General features: G+C 62.3%; 1 protein-coding gene across 1 annotated transcript; it reads left to right on the forward strand.

Moving 5' to 3' along the window:
- Window positions 1-2,998: 2,998 nt before the first annotated feature.
- On the forward strand, window positions 2,999-9,782 carry PLD4 (phospholipase D family member 4; the record flags this gene model as incomplete). The annotated part of the gene is made up of 14 exons (XM_080707239.1): window positions 2,999-3,034; window positions 3,221-3,355; window positions 3,465-3,638; window positions 4,004-4,052; window positions 4,522-4,608; window positions 4,922-5,186; window positions 5,761-5,944; window positions 6,254-6,374; window positions 6,859-6,986; window positions 8,057-8,257; window positions 8,752-8,891; window positions 8,982-9,147; window positions 9,244-9,340; window positions 9,580-9,782. 14 exons carry the CDS (start codon window positions 2,999-3,001, stop codon window positions 9,780-9,782), a joined length of 1,986 nt encoding a protein of 661 aa, XP_080563365.1.
- Between the last annotated feature and the right edge of the window lie 2,283 nt (window positions 9,783-12,065).

Genomic DNA, 12,065 nt, shown 5'->3' on the forward strand with positions numbered 1-12,065 from the left:
TATTTTGAAATAGCATCTCACTGAGTTGCAAACAGCCTCACTAAGTAGCAGAGGCTGTCCTCAAACCGTGATCCTCTTGTCTCAGCCCCCCAAATGCTGGGATTACAAGCGTGTGCCACCACAGCTGCTTTATTTGAGTTTTAAACAGGGTCCTGTTAGGTCGCCCAGGCTGGCCTTGAACCTGTGACTCTCCTGTTGCCTGTGTGTCCCACCTCACCCAGCTTTACTGTGCTGTCCCTGTATCCTGTACTGGGGTTACAAGCATAATGGACGAGGCCACCACGCCTGGCTACTATGCCATACTTTTGTTGTACTGGAGACTGAGCCGGGGGCATTCTATCTCTGAGCCACACGCCAGCCAGCCCTATTTTATTTTTGTTTTATTTTGAAACAGTGTCTCGTTCATTTGCTGAGGCCGGCCACGAACCTGGGAACCTGTGGATCCTCCTATCTCAGCCTCCCAAGTACTAGGATTACAGGCATGCGCCACCACACCCGGCTCATGCTAAAAATTTAGGCATAATTTTAGAATGTTTTCCTTCAACTTATTAAAAAAAAAAAAAAAAGCCACCTCATGGTGAATCAGCGTACCGCACTGCGCCAGCGGCGGGCTCCTCCCGCCCATGCCTGCCGAGGGCCCGCTGCACTGTCGGCTGCCTATGTTGCGGGTAAGAGTCCACGTGGGGCCTGGAGTCCCACTGCTCGGGAGGCTGGACAGGAGGACAGGAGGCGCAAGGCCAGCCTGGGCGAGTCGGCAGCACCCTCAGCAATTGAGGAAGACTCTGTTTCTTTTCTTTTTTTTTTTTTGTTTTGCGAGTCTGGGGATGGAACCCAGAGGCATTCGATCTCCAAGCTACACCCCCTGCCCAATTTTTTATTTTTATTTTTTTGAAACAGGGTCTCACTGAGTTGCCGAGGGCCTAAGTAGCTGAGGCTGTCCACAAACTGCAATCCTCCAGTCTCAGCCTCCCAAATGCTGGGATTACAAGTGTGCACCACCACGCCCGGCTTATTTTTTATTTTGAAACAGGGTCTCACGAACCGCGATCCTCCGGTCTCAGCCTCTCAAATGCTGGGATTACAAGCATGTACCACCGCTCCCAGTTTAAGACTTTGTTTCAAAACCAAAAATAAAATAGGCTAGGGGTATAGCTCAGAGAGCATCCCTGGGTTCAGTACAGAAAAAAAAAATAAGTCTACATGGAGATATTACCTGGAAACAAAATTAAAAGTGGTCATGGACCGAGAAAGTGGGGAGGCGCTACCACCTGGTTTACGTAAGTACACTTTCTGATGTGCACACGACAGATTCCCAGTGGCTTCTCAGAACATGTCACCACGTCCAGCGACCCCAAGGAAGCATGGCTGGCATGCGCCCAGCCTGGTGGGAAGACAAGGGCCCCGGACTGCGTGGGGAAGGCCTGGTGCACAGGCCCGCTGTGGGCTCCTGAAGCCCGCGTGCTGAGCCCAAGGGTAGGAAGGGCCCTCAGGGAGGCTGCTGGGTGGTCTGGAGGTGGCGGTGACACACAGGCACAGAAGCTGTGCGCTCTGCGGCCTGGAGTCCAGAGCTGGCTCTCAGTACCACCATGGGCCTACTCTGAAGTGCTCACCATGGCTACAGGTGGCTCTCAGACGCTGACTCATGTTAGGGGTAAAACGATCCCTTAGGCCTGCTGACAATGAGATGGTTTTTCCCAGAAGATAGTTTTTGAAATAGGAAATTAAAGAAGCCGGGTGTGGTGCCCCACACCTGTAATCCCAGTACTTGGGAGCTGAGACAGAAGGATCACGGGTTTGTGGCCAGCCACAGCAACTTAGTGAGGCCTGTTTCAAAATAAAAAGGGCCAGTGGTGTAGTTCAGAGGTAGAATTTCTCTGGGTTCACTCCTCAGTACAAAATAAAAAATGGAAGGAAGGAAGGAAGGAAGGAACCTCCAGCTCCTGTCCCTGCCCCCAGGAGCCCTGGAGCCCAGGTGCCCTGCCTGTGTGGGGGGAGGGGAGCAGGGAGTAGTGGCACAGGGTCCTGGTGGCTTCCCTGAGCCCCACCCGGGGGTCTGTGCTCCTCTCGGGGCGAGTCTCAGGCCAGAGGGTATGTCCAGGGCACATGAGCCCCTCCAAACCTGAGGCTCTGCTCAGATGTCCCCAGCCCGGGGTTCATCCACAGGCTGACGGCGACACCTGTGCCCAGTCCTGGCTGGAAGGGTGGGGGCAGGTTACCGGCTGGCTAATAAGCCGGGACCTACAGAGCAGAGGGCTCCGGGCCCCACCACAGCTGGCCCCTGGCACCGGCTCTGCCCATGCATCCAGGGAGCCCAGGGCCTCCGGTGCCTCGTCCACCAGCCCTCACCCAGCACCTCGTCCCAGGCAGCTGGAGAAAGCCGTTCTATTAGGTCCCCTTCCTGCCATTGCTACCATGGGGCCCAACTCACCCAGTCCCCGGGACACAGCAGCACCAGGTATCGGCTCCCTACCACCTGGAGAGGGAGGCTGAGGCCAAGGCTGCCCTGGGCGGTCCAGCAGGAAGGGGGGACGAGGCTCTCTTACTGGCTCACTCGCTGACCCCCTGCTCTGAGAAATGCTACCGCCTCGGTGAGCCCGACGTCCTTCCCTCTGGACACTGAAAGGTCAGCACCCTGGACAGAAGCCCGCTGCCCACTGACAGAGGGGGCAGGGCAGAGCCCGAACCTCATTCAAAGCAGAGGACTGTCCTCCAGGCCCAGGGGAGGCGAGAGGAGCCCTGGAGAGCATGGTGGCCGTGGGCGGGAGCCCCGCTGCAAGCCTCCAGACATACCTATCTGTTCAGACAGCCCGGCGACCATCGCCGAGCACGAGGTCCTCTGCCTCCCTTGCAGCTAGGTGCAGCCTGGTGACCAGGTCTGGGTCAAGCTCTAGGTCGGAAAACCAGGGTGGGCTCTATGGGGCCCGCAGGAAGCCTCCTCTGGGATCTCTTATTTTCTGCTGGGAGCATAGACAAAATGGCTGAGCTGCCATTATGGGCCATGAAGCTAGGGCGCCTAGGAACTGGGACCCGAAGGGTACAGGGGCCCAGCTCCCTCTGGCCATGGAGACAGCACTGACTCTGTACCACCAGCCCCTGGATGTGGCTGGGCTTGGAGCTCTGTGGCCCATGGTCTGTGCCCTCTGGGAGGGAGGGTTTCCTCTGGAGGTGAAAGTTTTCGGCCTCCTCCAGTGGCCCCTCAGCTCCAGCTCTCTGTCTTGAGGTGGGTGCTCAGAACAAAGAGGAAGTGGCTAAAAGGGGAAGTGGGGGCCAGGGAGGAGTGGCAGGCCTGCCCGCTGAGCTAAATGTGCAGTCGGTGGCTGGAGCCGAGATGGATGCCAAGACAGGACCCCCAGAGGTAGGTGCTGACGGGGCCAGGGCAGGGGAGAGCCAGCAGGAAAGAGTGGCTGCCACTTCTGTGGCCCCAGCTCCAGGGGCCCGTGATGTCCTGTCCTTGGCCCGTGCAGCCAGCCAGGATGACTGGGGCATCAGGCTCCAGTAGGCCAACAGGAGGGGGCCCAGGCCCCTGCCACACAGGGAAGAACTCCGCTCTTCGGCTGCCCTCTGAGCCCGGCAGGCCCACCAGGGTGCTGGGAGGCTTGGGCTCCACCGCCCAGCCCAGCCCCAAAAGGCCTGTGCAAGTGGGTCATTCTCTCCCACTAGCCAGCCCCAACTCAGAGCACACAGCACCCCAGGCCCCAGGCACGGGAGCCACCCTGCACAGCTGCTTGCCTTGGCCCAGCACAGCCCCGTGGGCAGGAGGAGGTCAAGGGTCTGTGGCCCTCGGAGGCCCTCAGACAAGATTCAGGACCCAGAGGCAGGCTGCTGAGCTCGGCCTGGGCATTTAAGGGGTGAAAACCTTTTTCCCAGGAGGAGCAGGAGGGGTGCCCCAGCCCAGGACCTCACACTGGCCACTCCCCAGAAGTCAGGGAAGGAGGGCAAGCCTGGAGCCGCGCTGCTAGGACCCTGGCTGTGGGGCTCTGGGTGCCTTGAGCTGCCCCTGTAGGTGGGGGCCACCTTCGAGAGTGGAGCTCAGCTGCGCTGGGGCCAGTCGGGTGGGGCTGGCCTGGCTCCTGGCTCCTGGCTCCTGGGGCGGCTGGCGAGTCCTCCATCTCCGCAGAGGCACGCCGCCCGCCCGGGACTTCTGGCCACCTGGGCCCTCCCTGTGCCTCAGTCTCCAGGAGGGGGGCGACCAGGGGCCAGCCTGGGAGGGAAGCAGTGATCATGGCCCCAGGAGGGACACCAAGCGTGAAAGCAGAAACGGCCCCTTTCACACTCAGTTTCAGCTGCAGGTAGAATAAGGAACTGAGACCCAGACACCCCGGGCCAGGCCTGCCGGGGCCTGCCAGGTGCGGGCGCAGCCGCTCTGGGCCCACGTGGAGCCGCCACCGAGGCTGGCTGCCCAGGGTGGGTTGGCGCCAGCCACTGGCCCACACCAGGTGGGTCTGGCCCCGGGGTTCCAGTGTGTGTCTGGGGACGCCACGAGGGGGCGGCACTAAGGGGACACCAAGCCACCAGGTGCAGATGCTGACAGCGGTGTGGACGGCAGTGGAGGACCCCGCGCAGCCCTGCTCCGTGCCCCAACCCCGCCCCTGCAGCGGAGCCTGCAAGGTAGGAGGGCCTCGAGGGAGGGGTCTCCAGGGTCTAGAACGTTTAGAAACAGGTTTTGGTCCAATTCCTAATTGTTATAATTACAAACAATGTTTTAGAGTCAATTTTTTTTTTATCAAATCTTGACCCCCAGGGTTGAGTAGAAAAGATAAAGCCAGGCCAGGCGGGGGTAGAGGGCCAGGTGAGTGGGGGGCAAGCCCCCTACCCTGCGGAAACCTGGTCCGAATCTCTCTGCCAGGGACCAGGGGCACCCACCCTACTCAGCGCCTGGGCCCTACTCTGGGCCTGCCTCCCCCTCCCTTTTCACCCCCAGGAGCGCAGCCAGGTCCCTGGGAATCCTGGGCAGTCTGTCCTGACCGTCCCAGGGCCCTGCAGAAATGGCCTCTCCTGCAGGTGTTCGGCGTCCTGGCTATACTGAGTCTCGGCTTCGTGGCTCTCACCCGCCTCCTGTGGACAGCACCCCCCACCTGGCACCAGATGCACCCTGAGGAAGCTCCTCCTGGGTCCTGGGGGACCCTGCAGGGGGAGGCTGGGCAGCAGACGGACGCCTGCCAGTGCGTGTGCCCAGAGGGCCTATGGTGGGATGAGGGCGGACCTCACGGGGCGCACCTGTGGTTCACCTCTGAATGTGCCCTGGGGCTGTGTTGCCCCCTGCCAGCACCTGCAGGATGGCACGGGTCAAAGGGAGGGCCTGGATTGTCAGGCTCAAGCAGGGCTGGGGGCAGCGAGGACTTGGGGTGCTCTGCAGCATACCGGCCTGGGGGCTCTGGCTAGGCTGGCCAACACCTTGGCACCTGAGGTTTCCACCCCATGGGGGCTGGTGCTACTGCCCCAGTGGCACCACAGCCTCCTTCTGCCCTTCCCACCCTGCTATGGGGGGGTCCGGGCCCCCAGCTGCAGGCCGACTGCTCCCTGTGGGCTGGGAAGGAGCCAGGGCCTCCCAGAGTTCCCCACACCAGCCAGGCAGTCCTGTCTCCTTGGCTGTCACTGCCACCAGGGCTGTGGGCCCGGCCTTCTCTCCAGGCCGCTCTGGCTGCACCTTGACTGGGCCCACCCCACTACTGGCCGTCCTTCAGTGCGGCTCAGGGCGCAGCCGGGGTTGCGCAGCCGGGGCCTCGCAGCCACGCAGGGCCGTCTTGGCTCTCTCTACAGGCTTGTCCTTGTGGAAAGCATCCCCCAGGACCTGCCGTCTGCAGCCGGCAGCCCGTCCGCCCAGCCCCTGGCCCAGGCCTGGCTCCAGCTGCTGGACACTGCCCAGGAGAGCATCCACATGGCCTCGTACTACTGGTCCCTCACAGGGCCCGACATCGGGGTCAACGACTCCTCTTCCAAGCCGGTGCATCTCGGGCCCCGTCCCCTAACTCTGAGGCTGCCCCACCCTGTCCAGCGACCAGCATACATCCATGCCGAGCTCTCGGCCCAGGCCCAGCGCTCAGATCTGCAGTGGGGGCTGGGACAGAGCAGGGGCCATGACCTTCCTGGGGGGCTCTCTGGGTGCGGGAAGAGAGGGTAGGCCTCTGGGGGTCAGAGCACTCAGGCTGCGCCAGGGTGCAGTTCTGCTCCCAATCAAGGGCACCCAAATAGCCGGGCTGGGGCACCCTGGGGCCGCCTGGGAGCCATCTCTCATGGCCAGCCTGCTTCACAGGGAGAGGCCCTTCTACAGAAGCTGCAGCAAGTCCTGGACAGGAACATCTCCCTGGCAGTGGCCACCAACAGCCCCACGCTGGTCAAGGAGTCCACTGACCTGAAAGTCCTGGCAGCTCATGGTAGGCACCTGACGCTCCAGGCCCCACCATCCTGTCCTGGGGGCCCAGGGCAAGGGCAAAGAGGGGCTGAGCTGCCAGGTGGGGCGGGGGCTGTGCTCCCGGAGCCCGCTGGAGGGCAGAGCCTGGGCCTCCGGGTCCCCTGAACCTGCTTCCCTGGGCTCAGGCAATTTCACGGAGCCGGACACATCATGTCCCCTGGGCAGAGCGCAGGCTGTTCTGACCCGCTGGACGCCGAGGCCAGGATCCCCACCCAGGGAGCCAGGGCGGCCGGCAGAGTGGCCACATGCTCTGGAGCTGGGCTCCCCAGAGGATCCTGGGCCTGTGTGTGCCTCAGTCTCTCTACCTGTAAGGCAGTGATGGCAGCAGTATCCCCCTGGAAGGGCTTTTTTGAGGGTGCGTTAACTCAGCTCAGAGAGCCCAGAATGAGGCTCAGCGTGCAGCCAGCCCGTAACAGCGGCCAGCATATCCTGTCACACTGTCACAGGCGCGCAGGTGCGACAGGTGCCCATGCGGCACCTCACTGGGGGCGTCCTGCACACCAAGTTCTGGGTTGTGGACGGGCGGCACCTGTACGTGGGGAGTGCCAACATGGACTGGCGGTCCCTGACACAGGTGAGTCCCAGGGCCCAGGGCCAGGAGGCACACCGGGCTCTTCCCCCCCACTCCCAGGGGCTCCACCTGCTGTCCCCACCATCCGGGAAGCCAGTGTCACGAGAAACCAGCGGACGGAGCCCTGGGTGGCATAGCCGGGCTCATGCATCGCTGTGGAGAGATTGGAGACTGGCTCCGCCAGCTGTGACGCTCTGTACAGCCTGGACTCAAGGACCCAGAGGTGCGCGGGCGTCGTCCCCCAGGGAAACACGTGAGACACAGCACCAGCCTCCTGAGAAGCAGCAACACGGGGAAAATGAATCGGGGCAGGGCGTGTGGCTCAGCGGTACAGTGTGCGCTTAGCATATGCCAGGCCCTGGGGCTGAATCACAGCCACACACGCACGCACATGCACATATACGCACACACACGTACGTGCATGTCAAAACACCAATGCAAATACGGCAGTTATTGCTTGACGAAGAGTGATTTTTGCTCCCTTCTTTGTGTTTTTATGCATTTTATGTTGCTTATTGCAATAGTCAATTTTTTTTTTTTTTTACAGTACTGGGGATGGGACCCAGGGGCATTTGACCTCTGAGCTACACCCTCTGCCCTGCCCTATTTATTATTCTTTATTTTGAAACAGGGTCTCACTAAGTTGCAGAGGGCCTCACTAAGTAGCGGTGGCTGTCTGCGAACCACAATCCTCCTTTCTCAGCCTCCCGAATGCTGGGATTACAAGCATGCACCACCACACCCAGCTCTATTTTTTATTCTTTGACACAGGGTCTCACTGAGTTGCAGAGGGCCCCATTAAGTAGCTGCAGCTGCCCTAAAACCATGATCCTCCTGTCTCAGCCTCCCGAATGCTGGGATTACAAGTGTGAGCCACCATGCCCAGCTAGTCAAGTATTGTTTTGATAACTGGAATACAATGTTCAGGAAAACAGGGGCCCATGGAGCAGCCCCCCTCCAGCGCAGCCCTGCAGGTGCTGCTGAGCTACTGCCCGTAGGCAGGGCCAAGGCCGGCGGTGGCCCCGTCCAGCCCCGGAAGACCTTGCCTCCTACAGCCACCTCCACTCCCTCAGGTAAAGGAGCTTGGCACCATCATCTACAACTGCGGCCACCTGGCCCAGGACCTGGAAAAAACCTTCCAGACCTACTGGATGCTGGGAGCACCGCAGGCTGTTCTCCCCAGAACCTGGCCTCGGAATGTCTCCACCCGCATCAACCGTGCCCGGCCCTTCCGAGCCTACTTTGACGGAGTGCCCACCACTGCCTACTTCTCGGTAAGGCAGGCTAAGGAGGGCCCTCAGCCCCTGCTCTCCCACCTGGCCAGACCCACAGGGAGCCTGCCGCACCCTGGGCCTGGCCCTCAGACAGCCCTGTAGAGCTGGCCCCAGGGAGTGAGGCCGTGGATGGGGCCATGGCCCAGCAGAAGGGGGGCCCTGGGGCTGTGCCGGGAGGCAGCCTTGGCTCCTGGAGAGGATGTCAGGGCAGCACCGTCAGCGGGAGACAGGTGGCCAGGGAGGCGGCAGGCCCTGTGGCCCTGGGAGTCTCCAGACTGTTGAGATGAGGTGGGGGGTCCCAAGGCTCTGGCCAGGCTGTGGGGGTGGGGGAGGCAGCACACAAAGGGGTCCCTGACTCTGCAGAGGGAGAGGGGACACCAGCAGACAGACACACACACACACACACACACACACACACACACACACACACACACGGCTTGGCCTGTTGGGGGCACAGTGGTGTTGCAAGTCCAGGGATGCCTCTCCCGCCACAGGCTTCACCGCCCGCACTCTGCCCCCGCGGCCGCACCAGGGACCTGGAGGCGGTGCTGGCTGTGCTGAGGGGCGCCCAGCAGTTCATCTACGCCTCTGTAATGGAGTACTTCCCTACCACGCGCTTCAGCCACCCTGCCAAGTGAGCCCGGGGAGGCACAGCCCTGAAGGGTGGAGGGCGCGTCCCCTCCCCCCCAAGTACCTGTAGGCAGAACGCTGGCCCCTTCCCCAGGTACTGGCCGGTGTTGGACAACGCACTGCGGGCGGCCGCCGTCAGCAGACACGTGTGCGTGCGCCTGCTGGTCAGCTGTGGCCTCAGCACGGACCCCAGCATGTTTCCTTACCTGCGGTCCCTGCAGGCCCTCAACAACCCCTCAGCCGGCGTCTCGGTGGATGTGGTGAGCACCACTCTCTCCCAGGGTGGGCTGAGGGACAGCAGCCCCCGCCTGTCCCTCCCAGCACCCCCCAACTCGCTCCCTCTCTGTTCCCCAAAGAAAGTCTTCATCGTGCCCGTGGGGAACCACTCCAACATCCCCTTCAGCAGGGTGAATCACAGCAAGTTCATGGTCACCGAGAAGGCAGCCTACATAGGTGAGCAGCTGGGGGCCTGCGCGTGCGCCAGCCCCGTGGCCATGAGAGCCCCGGGCAGGCGGGGCATCCCAGAGCTGCGGGCAGAGGAGGCTGAGTGAGGACAGCCATCCCAGTGAGGTGGGCGGGGTCCCACTGCCAGAGCCAGCTGGCCCTCCGGTCGAGAATAGCCAGGTGCCACCGATCCCCAACCTGCCGTCAGCGGCAGGGCTGAGCCCAGTGTCTCTGCTGCCCACCCCCAGGCACCTCCAACTGGTCCGAGGATTACTTCAGCACCACCTCGGGCGTAGGCCTCGTGGTCACCCAGAGAGCCCCCCCTGCCCAGCCAGGGCCGCGCCCTGTGCAGGAACAGCTGCGGGGTCTCTTTGAGCGCGACTGGAGTTCCCGCTATGCTGTGGGCCTGGACGGACAGGCCCCGGGCCAGGACTGTGTTTGGCAGGGCTGAGGCCGAGCCTGGGTGGACCCGCAGCCCTTGGCGGATACCAGTGCCCACCAGGGGTCAATTCAAGCTCAGAAACTGCAGTGGTTAAAGAATGCTCCCCAGCCCCGAGAGCTGCGATTCGCTGATTGCAGGTTCCCACAGTCAAGAAAATTCTGGGGACCTTCAAATCACACGGCTTTTAAAGGAAGAAGAGGCCACGGCCCAGGCAGCCCCACAAGCTACATGAGGGCAGCGGCCAGCCCTCGGCTGCACCTCTGGGGTGACGGGTGGCATCCCCAGGTGTAAGGCTGGGGGGCCACTGGTGACAGCTGGCCTGCTGCAACCCCCAATAAGATGCGGACGGCTTGCCGGCCAGCCCAGGTCAAGTTCTGCATTCCTGGGTCACTTCCTACTGCCCCATTCGCGGCAAGGGCCCTGGTGCTCTGATGGTTTGGGAGTCCACGTGGAAATGTCCAAATCTGACAGGGCATCTGCTTCCCGCCAGGCCCTCCAGGTCAGGACTGCTCCACCCTAGGGCAGAGGCAACAGCTAGCCCCTGTCTCCACCTCCTCCAGGGAGCCCTCAGCCACAGGCGAGGCTGTGCTCTGTCTAAATCCAGCACGCAGGAGCTCGGTGGAAACTTGCCCAGTTCAGGCCCTCATGGGGCTGGGAAAGGGCTGGGCGCCGGCGGCCAACTCGGGCACACCCACCCTCCAAACGGGGCTTATCCTGGCCGGATTCTGGCTCCCCATCACCGGGAGCAGGGTCCAGGGGACGCCCTCCATTCCCCCAGTCACTCTCGGGTCTTGCACACATTCCAGACACGTGGAGGAGCAAGGTGGGAGGGAACCGTATGGAGTCTGGTGTGTGTGGGGCAGCCGGGCCCTCGAGGATGCACTGGCGTCTGTGAGTGGAGCTGGTGCGTGTGGGCGGGGCTAGTGCACGTGGGCGGGGCTAGTGCGTGTGGGCGGAGCTGGTGTGAGGGGTACGGGTTAGTGGGGACAGGGCTGCGTGGGCGGGGCTGGCGTGTGGGGCGGGGCTAGAGTGAGGGGGCTGGTGTATGGGCAGGGCGTGGCTACTGTGTGGGCGGTGCTGGTGTGTGGGCGGGTCTTGGGCCACGGGGACTGTGCTGGGCAGTCTGAAAGGCACCGTGGGGCTCAGCATCGGTGCTGCACGGAAGGTCCTCTGAATTCAGCCTGCCTTCCGCCTGATTTGTGAGATCTGGAGTCACTCAGATCAGGGGATGTGGACGCTTCTAAAAAGGGAAAATCAAGGAGTCTCTGTCCCAGTCTAGCGTGGCTGTTGCATCCCCCACCCAGGTGCCTTTTCTCCCTCTGCCCCAAGTCATGCCTCACAGGCCTGGCCCAGAGACCCAGGCAGCGCTGAAAGGCCAGGAGCTCCCGGCAGCTGGCCTTGCATGTGAACCGCACTCAGCCAGCTAAGCCCCAGCCTCTCCTGCTGCTGCCAGCAGTGACCATCCCCTGCGGTGCTCCCAGCTCCACCCGCAAGCAGCACCGCACCCCTGCCAGCCCAGCTCCCGCCCCTCTCTTCAGGACCGGAAGCTATTGGCCAGGAGAGCTCTTGACCTCTGATCTTGAGAGGCTTGCTCCTGCACATTGGGGTCTGGTAGCCAGTGACAACCTCAAAGATCCGCTTCAAAGCAAGCCGCCCGCTCTCTGGAGGAGAGCCAGCTGGACAGGAGGGGACCGTGGCCCTTCTGGGGTGTGGCAGACTCTAAGTGAGCCCCCCCCCCCCCGTCTGTCTCCTGGTACCTGTGTAACCTCACCCATCCTGGCACAGTGATGGCCTGCTCCTCCTTGGTTACATGACACAGACCGCACCACCATCCTGCTGGGAGTGTCTGCTGGTGGCGTCGTTCTGTGGGGAGGGCCACATGGCGGGGCACCAGGGTGGCTCCAGCTCGAGCCAGCAAGAAGCCCTCAGTCATCCAGCCCCTGGGAAGTGGGCGCTGCCAGCAACCGTTTGAGCCCCGCGGCCCCTCCTCAGGTGAGCCAGGAAATGATGCACCAGCCCCTGCCAGCCAAGGACAGCCAGGCCTTGCTTGGACTCCTGACCAGGGGAAACGGGGGACCTTCAGTGGTGTTGTTTCAGGGTGCTAAGATGTGGCCATAGGCTTTGTAACGTGGTTGACCCATACCAAGGCCTCTGGCAATCCTGTGGGCACCCACCTTGGCCACCTCACGCGGCACACAGCCACCCCTCTGCCCTCCAGCACAACGTCCCACTCCTCCCGGTTCAGAGTGAAACGGAAGCCCATGAAGCCAGGGACCCCTGCGGTGGCAGAGG

The sequence above is a fragment of the Muscardinus avellanarius genome, assembly GCF_963383645.1.
Source record: "Muscardinus avellanarius genome assembly, chromosome: 12".
In the NCBI taxonomy this organism is placed as follows: Eukaryota; Metazoa; Chordata; class Mammalia; order Rodentia; family Gliridae; genus Muscardinus; species Muscardinus avellanarius.